We start from the raw sequence: 14,483 nt of genomic DNA on the forward strand, positions 1-14,483 counted from the left end.
GTTTTTGTTCCAGGTGAGCGTTTGTTGTTTGTGCCAGCGGAGGAGAGATGGTTCATGTTTTACTGGGAGGATGGTTACTGTGCTTCCACTCACTGGAGTTTTTTCTCTCAACTGGTGACCGAGCGAAGTTCCTAAAACGTTGAACTGTTTCTTTAAAGGGATAGTTCAACATTTTGGCAAATTCGCCTGTTGCCGTAATCCCTATAGTTTTAGGAGTAGGTTCGTTACATTTAATTTTTGGTGCAAGCCTTTAGATCGGTGGGGCAGAGACGTGAGCTGCTCAGCTAACGCAACAGAGGCGAACGGTACTTTCACGTTTCCCCTCATCAAACTAAATACACAATCCCAACAACTCCAAAACGCTCTCATGGACAAGTTGTGACCTGCACATTCACCACGCTATGAAATAACGTATGATTATGTAACATTACGACACATGAAGCAAATACTCGGAAATACTTGCGCTTTTGAAGACACTCTGCCGAGCAGGTGCATGTGCAGGTCCTGACTTATCAACGAGAGTGTTTTGGAGTTGTTGGATTGTGTATTTGATGAGTTTGATGAGGGAAAGCCCAGAAATACTGGGCGCCGCGAAGAGCTCCTGTCTCTGCCCCGCCAATCTAAAAACAGCTTGCACCGACAATTAAAGGTAATGAACCTACTCCTAAGACTATGGGGATTATGGCTATAGGCCAATTTGCCAAAATGTTGAAATATCCCTTTAAGGTTGAGTTTGTTGTTCTACCTGAACTGGAGAAGCTGAATAACCAAACACACACACATACATAAAGATGAGATTTTCTACCAAACCTCTCAGAACAACTATAACACTATGACTATGTCAAACTTGGTTCAAGACAGCACTTCATTAAAGCGAATACATGAACAGTCCCAGACGATCAATAGTTTGCTTCCTCGTTTGTGTAGAGCCCCGCCCACAACTAATGTCAATCAGGGAATCTTGAAAGTGCTTTGTTGAACCTGACTTCAGTTCAGTTCAGTGTTGATCCTCCCCAACAAAACACTTTCTGTAGAATTCATGTTGTATTTTCATTTGTCATGTTACTGGACAGCGTTTTCATTTTGTTGATTCAGAGCAAAAAAAAAAAACACATTTCAATTTGTGTTACTTTCTACATGGGATTGTACATCTGCAGGTGTCACACAAACACTCACACACAGTGACCACAGTAGGACACTGCACAAACTGAAAAGCCAACACTCAGAATGATTGTAAAACCTGCATTTAAATTTGTGAATAAAATTTAACATCTGCTTTTACAGTTGGAATCTCTGGACTCTTTCAGGAGCATCACACAGGAAACACGAGCAGCCTCTTTCCCACTGGATTCAATCTACAGCTGTGGCCAAAAGTATTGGCTTCCACCAAGTTTGCTGCTTCACTGCTTTTAGATCTTTTTGTCAGATGTTACTATGGTTACTGAGGTATAATTACAAGAGTTTTATACGTATCAAAGGCTTTTATTGGCAATTACATCAAGTTTATCAAGAGTCTGGAAGGTTGTTCTCTGAGGATGCTTCGGTACAGTTTTTTATTCATTGCTGTTACCTTAGGGCAGTGTTTTTCAAATGTCTAGTAGTTGATAAAAAATTACTGATATATATATATATATACTTTGTATATATATATTTTTTTTACTAATTAACTAACTAATATTCTTTTAAAAATTATGATTAAAAACACCACATACAATCGTAATCAACTGTATTCTATACATTCACTTTCTCTGATATAAATTGAGTATAAAAATATCTGAGCCTGCAGTCCATGTCTTGATTGACGGGCCAGAAATTTGTGATGTCAAAATGGGGTCAGGAGCCAAAAAAGGTTGGGAACCACCGCCTTAGGCTGTGTGCAGATGCACTCACACCTGTCTGCTGCCATTCCAAGCCTTCTTCACAACTAAACAACAAGTTCAATTTCGTGAGAAAGAGGGACTTTGCAGTCAACTGCAGTTCATCTGATCCCTCTTCATAACATTCTGGAGCATTATTCGAGTTTAGAGAAATTTGAAGAAATTTAAATTTTTGGTCAAAAAAAAAAAAAATCCACAACCCCGCAGGTAAAAAAAATTTCAAAATCACCTGTGTGGTTTTTGGTCATTTTCTCCAAAACCACCGGCCCGATTTCAACCAAACCTTCTGCGTTAGACTCCCCGCGGACCCCCAGATGATGCAAATTGCCATTATAAAAACTGAAGCAGCAGACTTTGTGAAAATGAGTATTCGTGTCATTCTCACAACTTTTGGCCACCTGCTGTACATGCATGAAACTACAGTCAGATGTTTGACTCACTCGACCTCACACCCAGGGTTCTGATCTCCTGACTTTTCCTCCAGCGCCACCATGAGGTCGATACTGGATGGATTTGTCTTGAGGTTTTGTCCAGACATTCACATTTCCCTCAGGATGGAGCACCATTGTCAGATCACATTTTTTAATGTATCCATTATTTTGATCTGTGACTAAAAGCTTGCTAAACCAGTGGTTCTTAAACTAAAACTGACACAAATTAGACCACTGACGACTCCCCATTGGACAAATTTTTGAAACAAACACCAGAAATACACAAATATTTGTTCTGAGACTGAATAATGTTACGTTTTTTTAGGTCAATGTACGTCAAATTACTACTTTCTGGAAAAAAATTGAATACTTTAGGGGAAAAAATGTGGTAAAATTTTGAGAAAAAGTTGGGGACCCCCTTGAACACTCTCAAGGACCCATGGGGGTCCCCGGACCCCAATTTGAGAACCACTTCGCTAAATAACACCAGGCTCATCTGTATATTATTAGCAAATGTTAGCATGCTAATATGCTAAACAACTAGTGTGGTTGTAGATGAGTCCTGCTCCTGGATCAGTGTGTAGAACTCATTGCAGACTTTCACAATAGAAGCCATGTCATCCATTCACATGCTTCCCTGCAGCTGTTGACGCCTCACTAACAGGGAGATCTGGGGTTTCAGTGTCTTCCTCAAGGGCAGTTCTTATTGAGGACTGGAGGAGCCGGGAATCGAACCACAACCTTCCAATCAGTGGACGAACCGTGGCTCAGTTGATTACCTATTTATTTGTTTCATTTAATACTGAAGTGGCAACATTGTGAGCACTCACAAGGAGTGAAAAGTGTTCACTGTTCGACTATTTTCTTTGATTGATCAAATCTAATCAGCTTGGGCCGATTTTCAATAATAACAAAAATACCAATAGTTTCTATTATGCCCCCCCCCCCCCCTCAATAATATTTTACCTCTATCAAAAGCCTCACAGTTGATTCCATTCAGATCAGCTGTTCACACTGATATAAAGTGAATCTGAGTGAAGCCTGGAGCTCTGACGTGCGTGGAGCGGGTTCAGAGGAAGCGCGCCCCCCCCGGTGGTACACACACTTCCCGGATCAGCCTGAGCAACACCGTGTGGAATGTTCGCCACACAACGTCGTTCCGTTTCCCCTCCGTTCCAGATGTTAACTCTTAATCAGCTGGATGACGTCATCATTTATTGTCTCCGGCCGACAGAAAGAAAACCATTCCTCACACAAACCGGTCCGAGTTTGCGTCTGCTCTCTCTCAAAGAAATACAAACTAAAAGAGATTGTTTGTGTTTTAAATAAATTTATAAAAAAAAAAAAAAAAAAAAAAAAAAAAAAAAGCATTTACCCACTGAAGCAAGAACAAACACCTATCACTTGTTTTTTCATCGTGTAACATAGAATACAATCTGAATAGACTTTTTTTTAGTAGCCTGAACAGAATAAAATAATCAAGCAAAGAAGACGGCCAACGTCAACACAAAGATAACAAACAGCCAATGATGACGGGAACAAAATAATCATTTAAAAAAAACTAAAAAAACGAAGAGAACAAAAACTAAGAGGGTTAAGTGCAGCACTGGTCAGAATCATATAGCGTAGATTCAGTCTAAATTTTCTTCAGTTCCATATTCAGTTAAATCTGCTCAAGTACATTGTCTCTAGATCCGTAACATGCAAGCTCGATGAAGCATATGGTCAAATACGCATGGGAATATACTTTTTTTTTTTATCTCATAGGATATTTGTAAAATATGAAAAATCTGTAGATGTACAGTGATAAAGAAATTTCATTTGCATGAATGAGCAGAGAAAAGAACATCCACTCCATATAGTGTTTTCTTTCAAATGAGAGAAGAAAAAAAAGGGAGACTACATTCATTTCACTGAACAAAGAGTCCACATACAAAAACAAAACAACGAAAAAAAGGATTCCCAAAATATCATGTTGTCATGTGTTGTTTAAATGTTCTTGAAGACCCCACTTATAGCTTTTTAGTTATCTTAATTATTACTAGATAGTATCTGTGCCTTGGGAAATGGAGAAACACTCAAAAAAGATCCACAGATACACTTGTACAACGGAATACTGCATATCTACTCACGACTGGGTTAGGTAGCTCGACATGGAGGCTAGCTGCCGAAGATGGGAATGTCCACACGTACGTACACACACTTCCCTTTGCGGAATACATTACTGGTGATTTCACTTGGTTGCTTGTTCTATCTGAAACACAGTTAAGCACTTGGCTTTAATGCTGTAATGCTACCAGGGTCAGGCTCCGTTTTCCGTTCTTTGGGGGAGGGGGGGTCACAAGTCTCTCTTTTTTTTGTTGTTTTTTATTATTTTTCTTTTCTTCTGGATTTTTTTTTTGAATCTTGGGTTTTTTTCTTCCTGGGAATCTTGTTGCCATCTGGGTTTCACAGTCATCAGCGCCTCTTCTTCGCTTCCATTTTTCAATTTGGTCTCTAGTTTTTGCATCGTATTTCGTGGTCTTAAATATAATGGAAGAGGAAGAGTGAGGTGGGGGTCGGGTAGGGGCGGGGTTGAGGAAGAGGAGGAGGAGGAGGTTTTGCACATTCTGTAGTCCCGTTTGTGTTTCCACGTCTCTTCTCTTTTTGGCACCTTGAAGTAGATGATGACCAGGTAGGATGGATGGAGGGATGGAGGGATGGAGGGGGAGTGGGGGTATGGAAGATGTGAGGAGGCTCAATGCATACAGGAGAGCAGGGGTCAGCACGCAGGTCAGGGGGGAGGCTACTTGTCGCCGACCTGTTCACTGACCCTGCCCTCTCCAGCTCTGTCCGTGGTACCGTTGTTGTTGTTGTTGTTGTTGTTGTTGGCAGCGTCGCCCTCCTCCTCCTCTGTTTTCACTCTCTTGGACTCGGGCTGCTCCTGCAGTTCTCCGTTCTGCCTCTTGGTGGGGAGGGAGGCGGAGGCGGAGGCGTGGGTCGCCAGGAGGTGCAGGGGGTTGGCGACGGCTGCAACAGAGAGGACAGTTGTTCAGAGTGAGGCAGCGTGACGATGTGCTGCTTCCATCACTGGGTCTCAAACTGATACCTGACATGACAGTATGCTAACTTTTGGGGAATTTAGGAGAAATCTACTGATGAAAGACAAAAGGAAGTAAAATAAAAACCTTAAAGTCCCTGTACAGACTTTTCATTTAGTGTTGATTTTGGCGGCCCCTGTGGACGAAAGCGGTCTGGCCGGCGCGTGTAGATTTGTTTTGGAAACGTGGGAAAGAAGACGGGACTTGCTTTTTTTTTAGCAGCGTAATGTATCTATTGGTATGGTTTTGTCAGTGGTCCGACCCGACCATTAGTCTACTTGCCAACAATGAGTACCCGGAAATGTTGAGTACCCCAAAGTTTTATGTTAGAAATAGAAAGTATGGGTCCCCAGTATTCAGAAACTGCCGGATGCTAACTTATATAATTTGGGCAATTAGCATAACATACATAATTAGCATAAATTAGCATAATTGCCTATATGGGCAATATTTCAACAAAATTGACTTGGCTGATCTGGGCAATATTGGAGTGGTTTTAGGGGTTATTGATGATGCTGAATCCATTTCTGACATTTTCAAAATTCAAAATGGCTGTCTAAACCGGTGACCAGATTTTGAAATCCATCAAAATCGGCCCACTGACGGTTAAAATCTGGTCACTTCCGGTTTAGACAGCCATTTTGAATTTTGAAAATGTCAGAAATGGATTCAGCATCATCAATAACCCCTAAAACCACTCCAATATTGCCCAGATCAGCCAAGTCAATTTTGTTTAAATATTGCCCATAAAGGCAATTATGCTAATTTATGCTAATTATGTCTGTTATGCTAATTGCCCAATATATATAAGTTAGCATCCGGCAGTTTCTGAATACCTAGGACCCATACTATATATTTCTAACATAAAACTTTGGGGTACTCAACATTTCCGGGTTTACAATGGGGCCCTATGGGCTGGCAAGTAGACTACATGCCTTCCAGAGGTATAGAATTAGACTACTTAGAAATAGCGTATCTTCACACTGATGAACTCATTTGCTGTTGTAGGTAACAGAGACACATCAGCAGAAACCAGAGACTTTTGCGTATCCAGTTAAAAGCTCCGTACAGGGGCTTTAATGTGGATTTTCTACCATTTCTTTCCACTATTCTGAAACAATACATGATAAGGAAGAAAAATAGTCCCAAATCTCTAAATTAATCAGTGCATGAAAAAACAATGTCTTTGCCTGAAGTGTCTCACCTTAAAACCATAAATGTATTTTCTTATTGATCAACAGTTCAAACACACAGATGGAGGGTCAAATATGTAGAAGTGAATTTTACTTTAAAAAAAAAAAAAAAATCATTCTTTGTTGGACAGAGTGTTGTAATGTGTTTTAGTCATGGAACCTTGAGCTCTACCAAAAGTGTTGAATGTGTTCCCATATGTGTTGTGGTGTTGGTGTGTGTGTGTGTGTGTGTGTGTGTGTGTGTCACCTGTGCTAGCAGCAGAACTGATGGGGACCAGATGGGTTCCGTTTTGTGTGATGGCCTTTATAGGGAGTTGGTGCTGACCGAGCGGAGCTTGCTGCACGATGGTAACCGTCGTCAGGGGAGTGGCCTGAGAACTCTGGATGATGCGGCCGACTCCGCCTATAGACGAGGCCGTGATGGACGGAACCGGCTCCACTTTGACTGCGCGGGGAGAGAAACGGGTTTCAAACCAAACGTACCCAGACCTGGCCTAAATGATGTCATGGACGTGGACCGAGCCTCACCTTTGATCTCTTTGTGATCTCCGCCTCCGTTCTCCTGAGGTTCTGAGCTCACTGTAGCGGTGGACTGTCCGCCAACGGTCGCCATGGTGACGGCCGGGATCTGGTGGACGACGTGTACGGTCTGCATGACGGGGGCGGAGCTGACCGTGGTGTTTACGATGGCCGGCGTGGCCATGGTGTAGGTCACAGGCTTGATGGTCGTTTGAGGCATCTGGCGCTGCACGGCGATCAGGACTGGCTGGTTGTTGAGGGGGGAGCCTATCAGAGGGGAGGGGGGGGACAGTCACTAATGTACCAGTTTCAATACTTTATTGCCATGTCAACAACATTGTTGATTGGGATTTGTTTCGGTGGGCTTCACACACAGACATAAAAACACAAACATACACCCAATACGATAAAATCAGAGTAAAGTGCACAATAAAGGTAGTAATAAATAGATAATCAACTACATATGAGGTAAAGAAAAATACAAAAATACAAAAACCAATGTTGTACCAGGGGAGTTCTGTGCGAAGCGGGCCTCCTGGATGACGGCGAGTTTGGGCTGGACTGTGGCGGCTTGGGGCGGGGCTGGTGGAGGGGTGGGCTCTGGCTCCATAGGGACTGGGGACCCCTCTCTGGAAAGGCTGTCTGGGGTCTGGACCCCGCTGGAGTGGGCAGACAGAGCTCCTGTGTGGTTGGGAGAGGCTGGAGCGCTCCTGGGGGGGGGAGAGGTCACACAGGGTTAGAGCCAGCACATGAGCACCGGTCACTGTAGGGTGAAGGTAGTTAGTTACATTTATTTAAACTCGTGAGCACACTGATGCAAGCCTCATGTACAGCGTAGACGAGCAGGACGAATACACAAAACAAGACATTTATTGTACTCTTTTGCCACAATACCGGCACCTCGACTGTCGCTGTGCACGGGCATCCTTCCTATTTTTGACATTATTTACATATATTGTGAATAGGAAGGGGCCCAAAATTGAACCTTGGGGGACACCCTTAGTAAAAGGCAAGAGATGTGAAACTAACTGCTGTGGATCTGGTAAGTGTTTGTTACCTGGAGGACAGAGGTCCCACGGGGGTCCTGAAGCAGGGCACTCCCCTGGGCCTGCGCTTCCTGAAGGCCTGTTCTATCAGCTTGCCCTCGGAGGCGGGGTCGATCCTCCAGAACGAGCCTTTGCCCGGCTCCTCCTGAGAGCGGGCCACCTTGATGAAGTACCGGTTCAGGGACAGGTTGTGGCGGATCGAGTTCTGCAAAAGCGATAAACACAAGACGCACATGAGCTGAGATTTACAGCATTTGTGTTCTGGAGTTAGTGTCAGAAGCATCCCCCTGAAGCAGAACTTCAAGCAGAGACACTGACGGACTAATCTGTGTAGAAAGGAACATTTGGTTTATGCGTTTCAATTCTGTTGTAATGAGTCAATAACATGTTTGTGGAATGGGCTGCACCTCTACAGTAGTTCTGGTCTTACTAACCTGTTAACGCACTGAACAAGGTGTTAAACATATACTGCTTTACTCAATATACACTGACATGAGACTGACAGGGCGGGAATTGAACCTTATAATTAGTAGGTGATCAAGTCTGCCTCCTGAGCCACAGCCTTCTTTTACTATAAATTAGGCTTTGATTGATATTCAATAATATCAGATCTATCATCATATGTCCCATCATAGGTGATAACTGAAGTAATATCATTGCATATTGTACATATCTGCTTACTGTTCAATGCACCTTAACATGACAAAACATTGCACTGATGTTTAGCAGCAGCAGCATTGTTTATACCTGAAACACAACTTATAATAATACAGATAATTATTGGGTGGCGCAATTTATCACAATGTATTGGAATTCAGAATATGGTCACATGAGGAGTGCCTTTCTTTTTTATGCAGGTAAAATGTGTCACAACATGAATGTGTTGTTACAGATAAGCCATGGACAACAAATCGTATTGTGAAGACACAAAGGGACACGTTTGTTTGGTACAAGACCCAACAAAAATCAAATTATCAATTTGATATTTTGACCGAAAATCAAGAAACACTGAAACAGCAGAATCTGCCGCTATGATTGTTTTTCTCATATTGTGCAGCCCTGCATAATTATATTATACTTTCAAGTGCTGATGGTGTTTGTGCTGACATTGATAAAATTAATGATACAACATTAATGTGAAATGAGATTATATCTGAACTGTTGGATGTGGTTTTGTGTTTTCTGGGGTGTCTCTTTTTTAATCTGCAGGAAGTTCCTCTATTTTCTTTGTGCATCAAATTGTGAGAGAAACTGAAAAAACAAACAAACAGGTAAGGCTTAAAAAACACACAAAAAGTACACCTGACTGTTGTGAGTTTGATTTACATAATAATCCATAATCATAATTAAGCTTTAAGCAGCAGCCACATCTTAAGATGGGGGTTCAGGAGACACACAGTCATTACTTATCTTCTGATGAGAATTTCATGAGGCAGGTTCGTGCAGTGCATGTTTGACTAAACCCCCACCCACATCTTCAAATTCATCCAAACACACAAAGTCCTCGCTTTGATAATATGAAAAAAACAACACAATGCAGAAAAAGCCTCAGTTAACAAACTGGGAGCAGCATTTTTTTTTTTTTTTGCATTTTTGGTTAAACAATTACTCAAATTTGAAATGATTTTAAGGATTTTTCATCTGAATAACTATTTGCCTTTAAAGGGATAGTTCAACATTTTGGCAAATTGGCCCGTTGCCACAATCCCTACAGTATTAGAAGTAGATTCGTTACTTTTAATTGTCGGTGCAAGCTATTGTTAGAACGGCGGAGCAGAGCCGCGAGCTGCTCAGAGCTACGCTACAGAGACTAATGGGATTTCTTGGTTTCCATTATCAAACTCATCAAATACACAATCCAACAACTCCAAAACGCTTTTGTGGACAAGTTGTGACATGCACATTCACCACGCTATGAGATAATAACGGAACGTTACGAGACAGCGTTGTTTTAGAGGTAAAATTCATGCAAGATGCGCGTTCCTGTTGGGGGCAATTTTTCAGCAAGCAGTCTCTGCATTTACCTCAAAAACAACTCTGTCTCGTAACGCTCCGTTATTATCTCATAGCGTGGTGAATGTGCAGGTCACAACTTGTCCACCAGAGCATTTTGGAGTTGTTGGATTGTGTATGTGATGAGTTTGATGAGGGAAACCAAGAAATCCCATTAGCCTCCGTAGCATAGCTCTGAGCAGCTCACGGCTCTGCTCCGCCGTTCTAAAAATAGCTTGCACTGACAATTAAAGGTAACGAACCTACTGCTATGACTATAGGGATTATGCCAATGGGCCAATTTGCCAAAATGTTGAAGTATCCCTTTAACATTTGGTATATGCCTGAACAAATGATGAGCTGTGTGTAACCATCCAACCACAGACATGAGCATAAACAGTAGAAGCACACAGGGCAGACACTGACCTGCCAGCCTTTGTCAGCTGTTCTGTAGTAGGGGTAGTTCTTGGTGATGTGGGTGTATATTCCATTCAGTGTCAGCTGTTTATCCGGGGCCATGGTGATCGCTTGGACTATTAGTTGTGCATATGAATATGGAGGTTTGGAGTCGTCCTGTGGAAGAACACACACAGTCAAATTCATGTTCTGCACACACACACACACACACACACACACACACACACACACACACACACACACACACACACACACACACACACACACCACACACACACACACCACACACACACACACACACACACACACACACACATACACATACACACAGACTCACACTCAGTTCAACCAGGATCTGTATCCAAAGTCTATGTTGTGAAGCGTTATGCAATTTTTAGACTTCAATCAGTAACCAAAGGATGTTCACGGTGTTGGAATCCAGTGAGATTTCTCTGTAGTCTGCTGCCTTCATCATGCAACTCCTGCAACTTTCAACAACATCCATCCATATTTCAGCCCCGTTCCCGTTCTGCCTCCCTCTCACCTTTGGACTGTCTTCACCTGAGGCCTCCTTGTCATTTTCTGAGTGGGAGTTGTCTCCTATAAGGTCAGAGGCTAGAACGCGGCCTGTCCTGTAGCTAGAGAGTCCTGCACCCCGTGGACTCGACGGACAGGAGTTTGCTGCACTGTAAAACCCATGAGGAAGCATTGCATCATACACTGACATCTTAAAAAACTGATGGGGCAATCAGTGAAAACACAGTGTTGAGACCAGCTCTCACCTGATGGTGCCAGTGGGCGATGGCAGTGGGCTCATGAGGTGGGCGATGTTGTCAGGAATGTTTATGGTCAGTGGGGAAATTTGGGGCTGGACGGGCTTGACCGGTGATTCCGGCACGTTCCTTGGCTCCTTCTTATCACTGGACAGGGCTGTGAACGTGATCTTTATACTTGTGCTTGGGAACCGGAAACAACACCTGAGAATCAAACACAAACACAGACAAAACATTAGAGTATTTGCGTGTTTTCAAGTAACTATGCACTTGTCAACATTTGAGCGGGACATGATGCTTGTTACAATGTAACTGCGCAGACAGGACTCCTGCCTGGCAACAAGCAGGCCAAGGTCTAAGCGAAGCCCAGAGAGGAGCACTGAGATTCAGCCTGGCAGTTTAAAAATGGACTTCCACCACGACTATTATATAACAGATCATGTCTAACATGTCTCATTTATTATTAATGAAGTATATTTGGATCAGCTGCTGACACCTTATGATTAGAAACTACTATGGACTGGTGGCCACATCAACATATCCTACATAAACATGGATTCAGTTTCAAGGTAAAATGGGAGTTTCTACTAAAACTATGCAAGCTCTGTGACAAACAAGCCGAGCAGTGTAAACACATCAAGGGTAACGTGAGGCCAAGTTGACATTGCACCACATTTAAACTGACAACAGCACAAACCGTGGCTCCATACCTGTCATTATAATACTGCTATTCTATTGTGCCAATTGTACAACAACAAAGGCATCACACATCTGTAAGCTGATAAATGACAGGTAGAGGAAACTAGTGTTGTACTCCTTGGTCTTGTCTTGGTCGAGCTGGACAGTCAAGACCACAGCTGCAGTGACATCTTTTTTTTTTTTTACTGCAAATGTCTCTCTGTCACTCGCTTATTTTTGTTTATGTGATGTGGTTCAATAACTTTAAGATAATTAATATTGTACTACAAAAGTATCTGCTTGTGTAACCATCTGAGTCAGAAAAGAGAGGGGACTTAAGCAGGTTCTGAGCTGTGTTCTTCTGTTCAATCCAAACTTTGTTTACATTAAATATGGTTTAGATTTGATATAAGATTATCTTTTCTTTTTAGCTGAGGAGGAATAATGTAAATATCAAGCCACATGATTATCATGGGTACTGGTACTGAATACAGTAATGGTCTTGAAAATGGTCTTTCATTGGTTTGGTCTCAGACTTGGTCTCGCCCCGCTCAAAGTCTTATTCTTGGTCTTGGTATGCTCTGGTCTTGGTCCTGACTCAGTCTTGGGTTTGGTGATCTTGACCACAGCACTAGAGGAAACATCCACCACACAGCCCTTGTTGCTGCTTGCTGGCAGTTGGGTGTTAGGCCAAATAAAAGAAGATGTCTGGTTTAAAGAGCACTTCAAACCAAACTTCATTACAATTATGAGGGTTTTTACGTTACTTCTTTGAGAATCCACAAATACAAACACAGCAATGGTAATATTAAGCTAGTTTTGAATCATTAGGGGTTTCTCTGTAATTCGGCATATAGCACATACATAACAACAACAAACTTAGCATTTACACGTAGGAAGCTAGGTCCCGCTGCATCACAGACAACAGTGAACCGGTTCCTCCCAGCCTCCAGCATGGCTGGCCGGTGTGTCACTGTTTGTGTGCCGAGTGAAGCAGGGCCCGAATAACTAACACGAGATAACGAACCTGGTTAAAAATACGTTTGTGTTTAGCAATTATCATCAACAACATGAAAAACAAATTAGCATGTTTGACGAGGAGGTTTGACGCGACGTTATCGCCACATACACACACATACGAGCGGCACGTATCAGGCTTGACACAGCACGTGCGATACCGCTGCGGGATAACAAAACAATAACAACACGTTCGCCCCACAAAAGCCGCAGATATTTTCCCCTATTTATTTTTTTTTCTAGTTCATGTAATTGCTTCATAGGAGTCTTACATTCGTGGAAGCTGGAGAGGTGGAGCCCCTCTTCTCTGAAACACCCCATCCACAAACACCCCGTTTTTTCCCAGGCAGCGGAGATAGAATTCCCCGGTGCCGGTGCCGTCCTCTCCGGCGGTGAATATTTCAAGGTGCCGCCGAGAAATGAAGCTCGAGTGTCCCATGCTGACGTCCACCGAGCCCTGCGAGGAGTTCCGGCCGATGGTCACCGACCTTTTCTTCATGAGATACTCGAATTCTCGGCCCTCGAGCCGGGCTACCGCCGACCCCGACATCCCGCTTACCACCGCCATCTTCTGAGGTATCTGGTGGAAATTTGGAAAAATGTATTCAGCGCAAAAAACGTGTGAGCGCGGTTGCAGGAGAACCGAGGATGGGGGTATGTTTGGTTTTGTTGTGGGGAAAAAAAAAGAGGGGGGATCCAATTTTACACCGTGGAGAATTTGGCTAGGAACGTGCCAGACCGGGGACACAGCGGCTCCGACCCACCGCCGCGAAGCAGAGGAAAAAAAGAGGGGAGCTGGCCAATCAGAAGCGGCCAAACGGGCGGAAGTAGCGCGACAGGCAACCGCTTCGACCAATAGGAGGCCGGCATGGGTAAGCAGATGTGTGGTGTTTACCAATGACAACAATAATAAAAATAGCCGTAGAAAATGGCGTTCGGTTGCACTGTAGGCTGACACGCAGATGGGTGGAGGGAGGTAAAATACGGTGCAGTGATTTTTTTTTAATTTTTTTTTTACAATGGATTTTGGTGTGAGATTAGATGAAGAGCATCTTATTATAGCAACAACAGCTGTATAGACAGGTAAACAGATGGATAAATGATTAGAAAAATAATTCCAAGTCAATTTTAAGGCCTTTAAACACATTCAAGCATTTTGGTGACAGTAAAAATAAAACTATCTAGGACTGTCTATGTATGAACCCTAACCATTTGAATGTCTGTGTAGATTTTCCTTGTTACATCTTCAGCTTCTACCCAGGTAGTTAAAGGGGAACTATGCAAGTCCAGTCACTATCCTCTGTTTTGCTAACCCACCTCTCAGCCATGTGCATTTGTTTGCAAGGAAACCGGTGAGAACGCAATCCATGGCTGTGGATAACGATACGATGTTATGACGTGTATATTTGTGTAGTCTTATCTGTTATAAACAAGAGATTACGGGTTACGGGGCGCATTTG

The 14,483-nt window shown here is 42.9% G+C and overlaps 1 protein-coding gene across 1 annotated transcript; it reads right to left on the reverse strand.

Annotated features, from left to right (window-relative positions):
* Positions 1–3,675: 3,675 nt before the first annotated feature.
* On the reverse strand, positions 3,676–13,780 carry foxk2a (forkhead box K2a). Its single transcript, XM_085760708.1, has 9 exons — positions 13,296–13,780; positions 11,338–11,532; positions 11,100–11,241; positions 10,565–10,711; positions 8,158–8,351; positions 7,608–7,810; positions 7,110–7,367; positions 6,829–7,026; positions 3,676–5,317 (listed from the first exon to the last, which is right to left on the reverse strand). The coding sequence occupies exons 1-9, from the start codon at positions 13,589–13,591 to the stop codon at positions 5,094–5,096; spliced, it is 1,857 nt and encodes a 618-aa protein (XP_085616834.1). The 5' UTR covers positions 13,592–13,780; the 3' UTR covers positions 3,676–5,093.
* Between the last annotated feature and the right edge of the window lie 703 nt (positions 13,781–14,483).

Source organism: Trachurus japonicus, chromosome 19 (assembly GCF_045865225.1).
Source record: "Trachurus japonicus isolate A0001 chromosome 19, Traja_1.0".
NCBI lineage: Eukaryota > Metazoa > Chordata > Actinopteri > Carangiformes > Carangidae > Trachurus > Trachurus japonicus.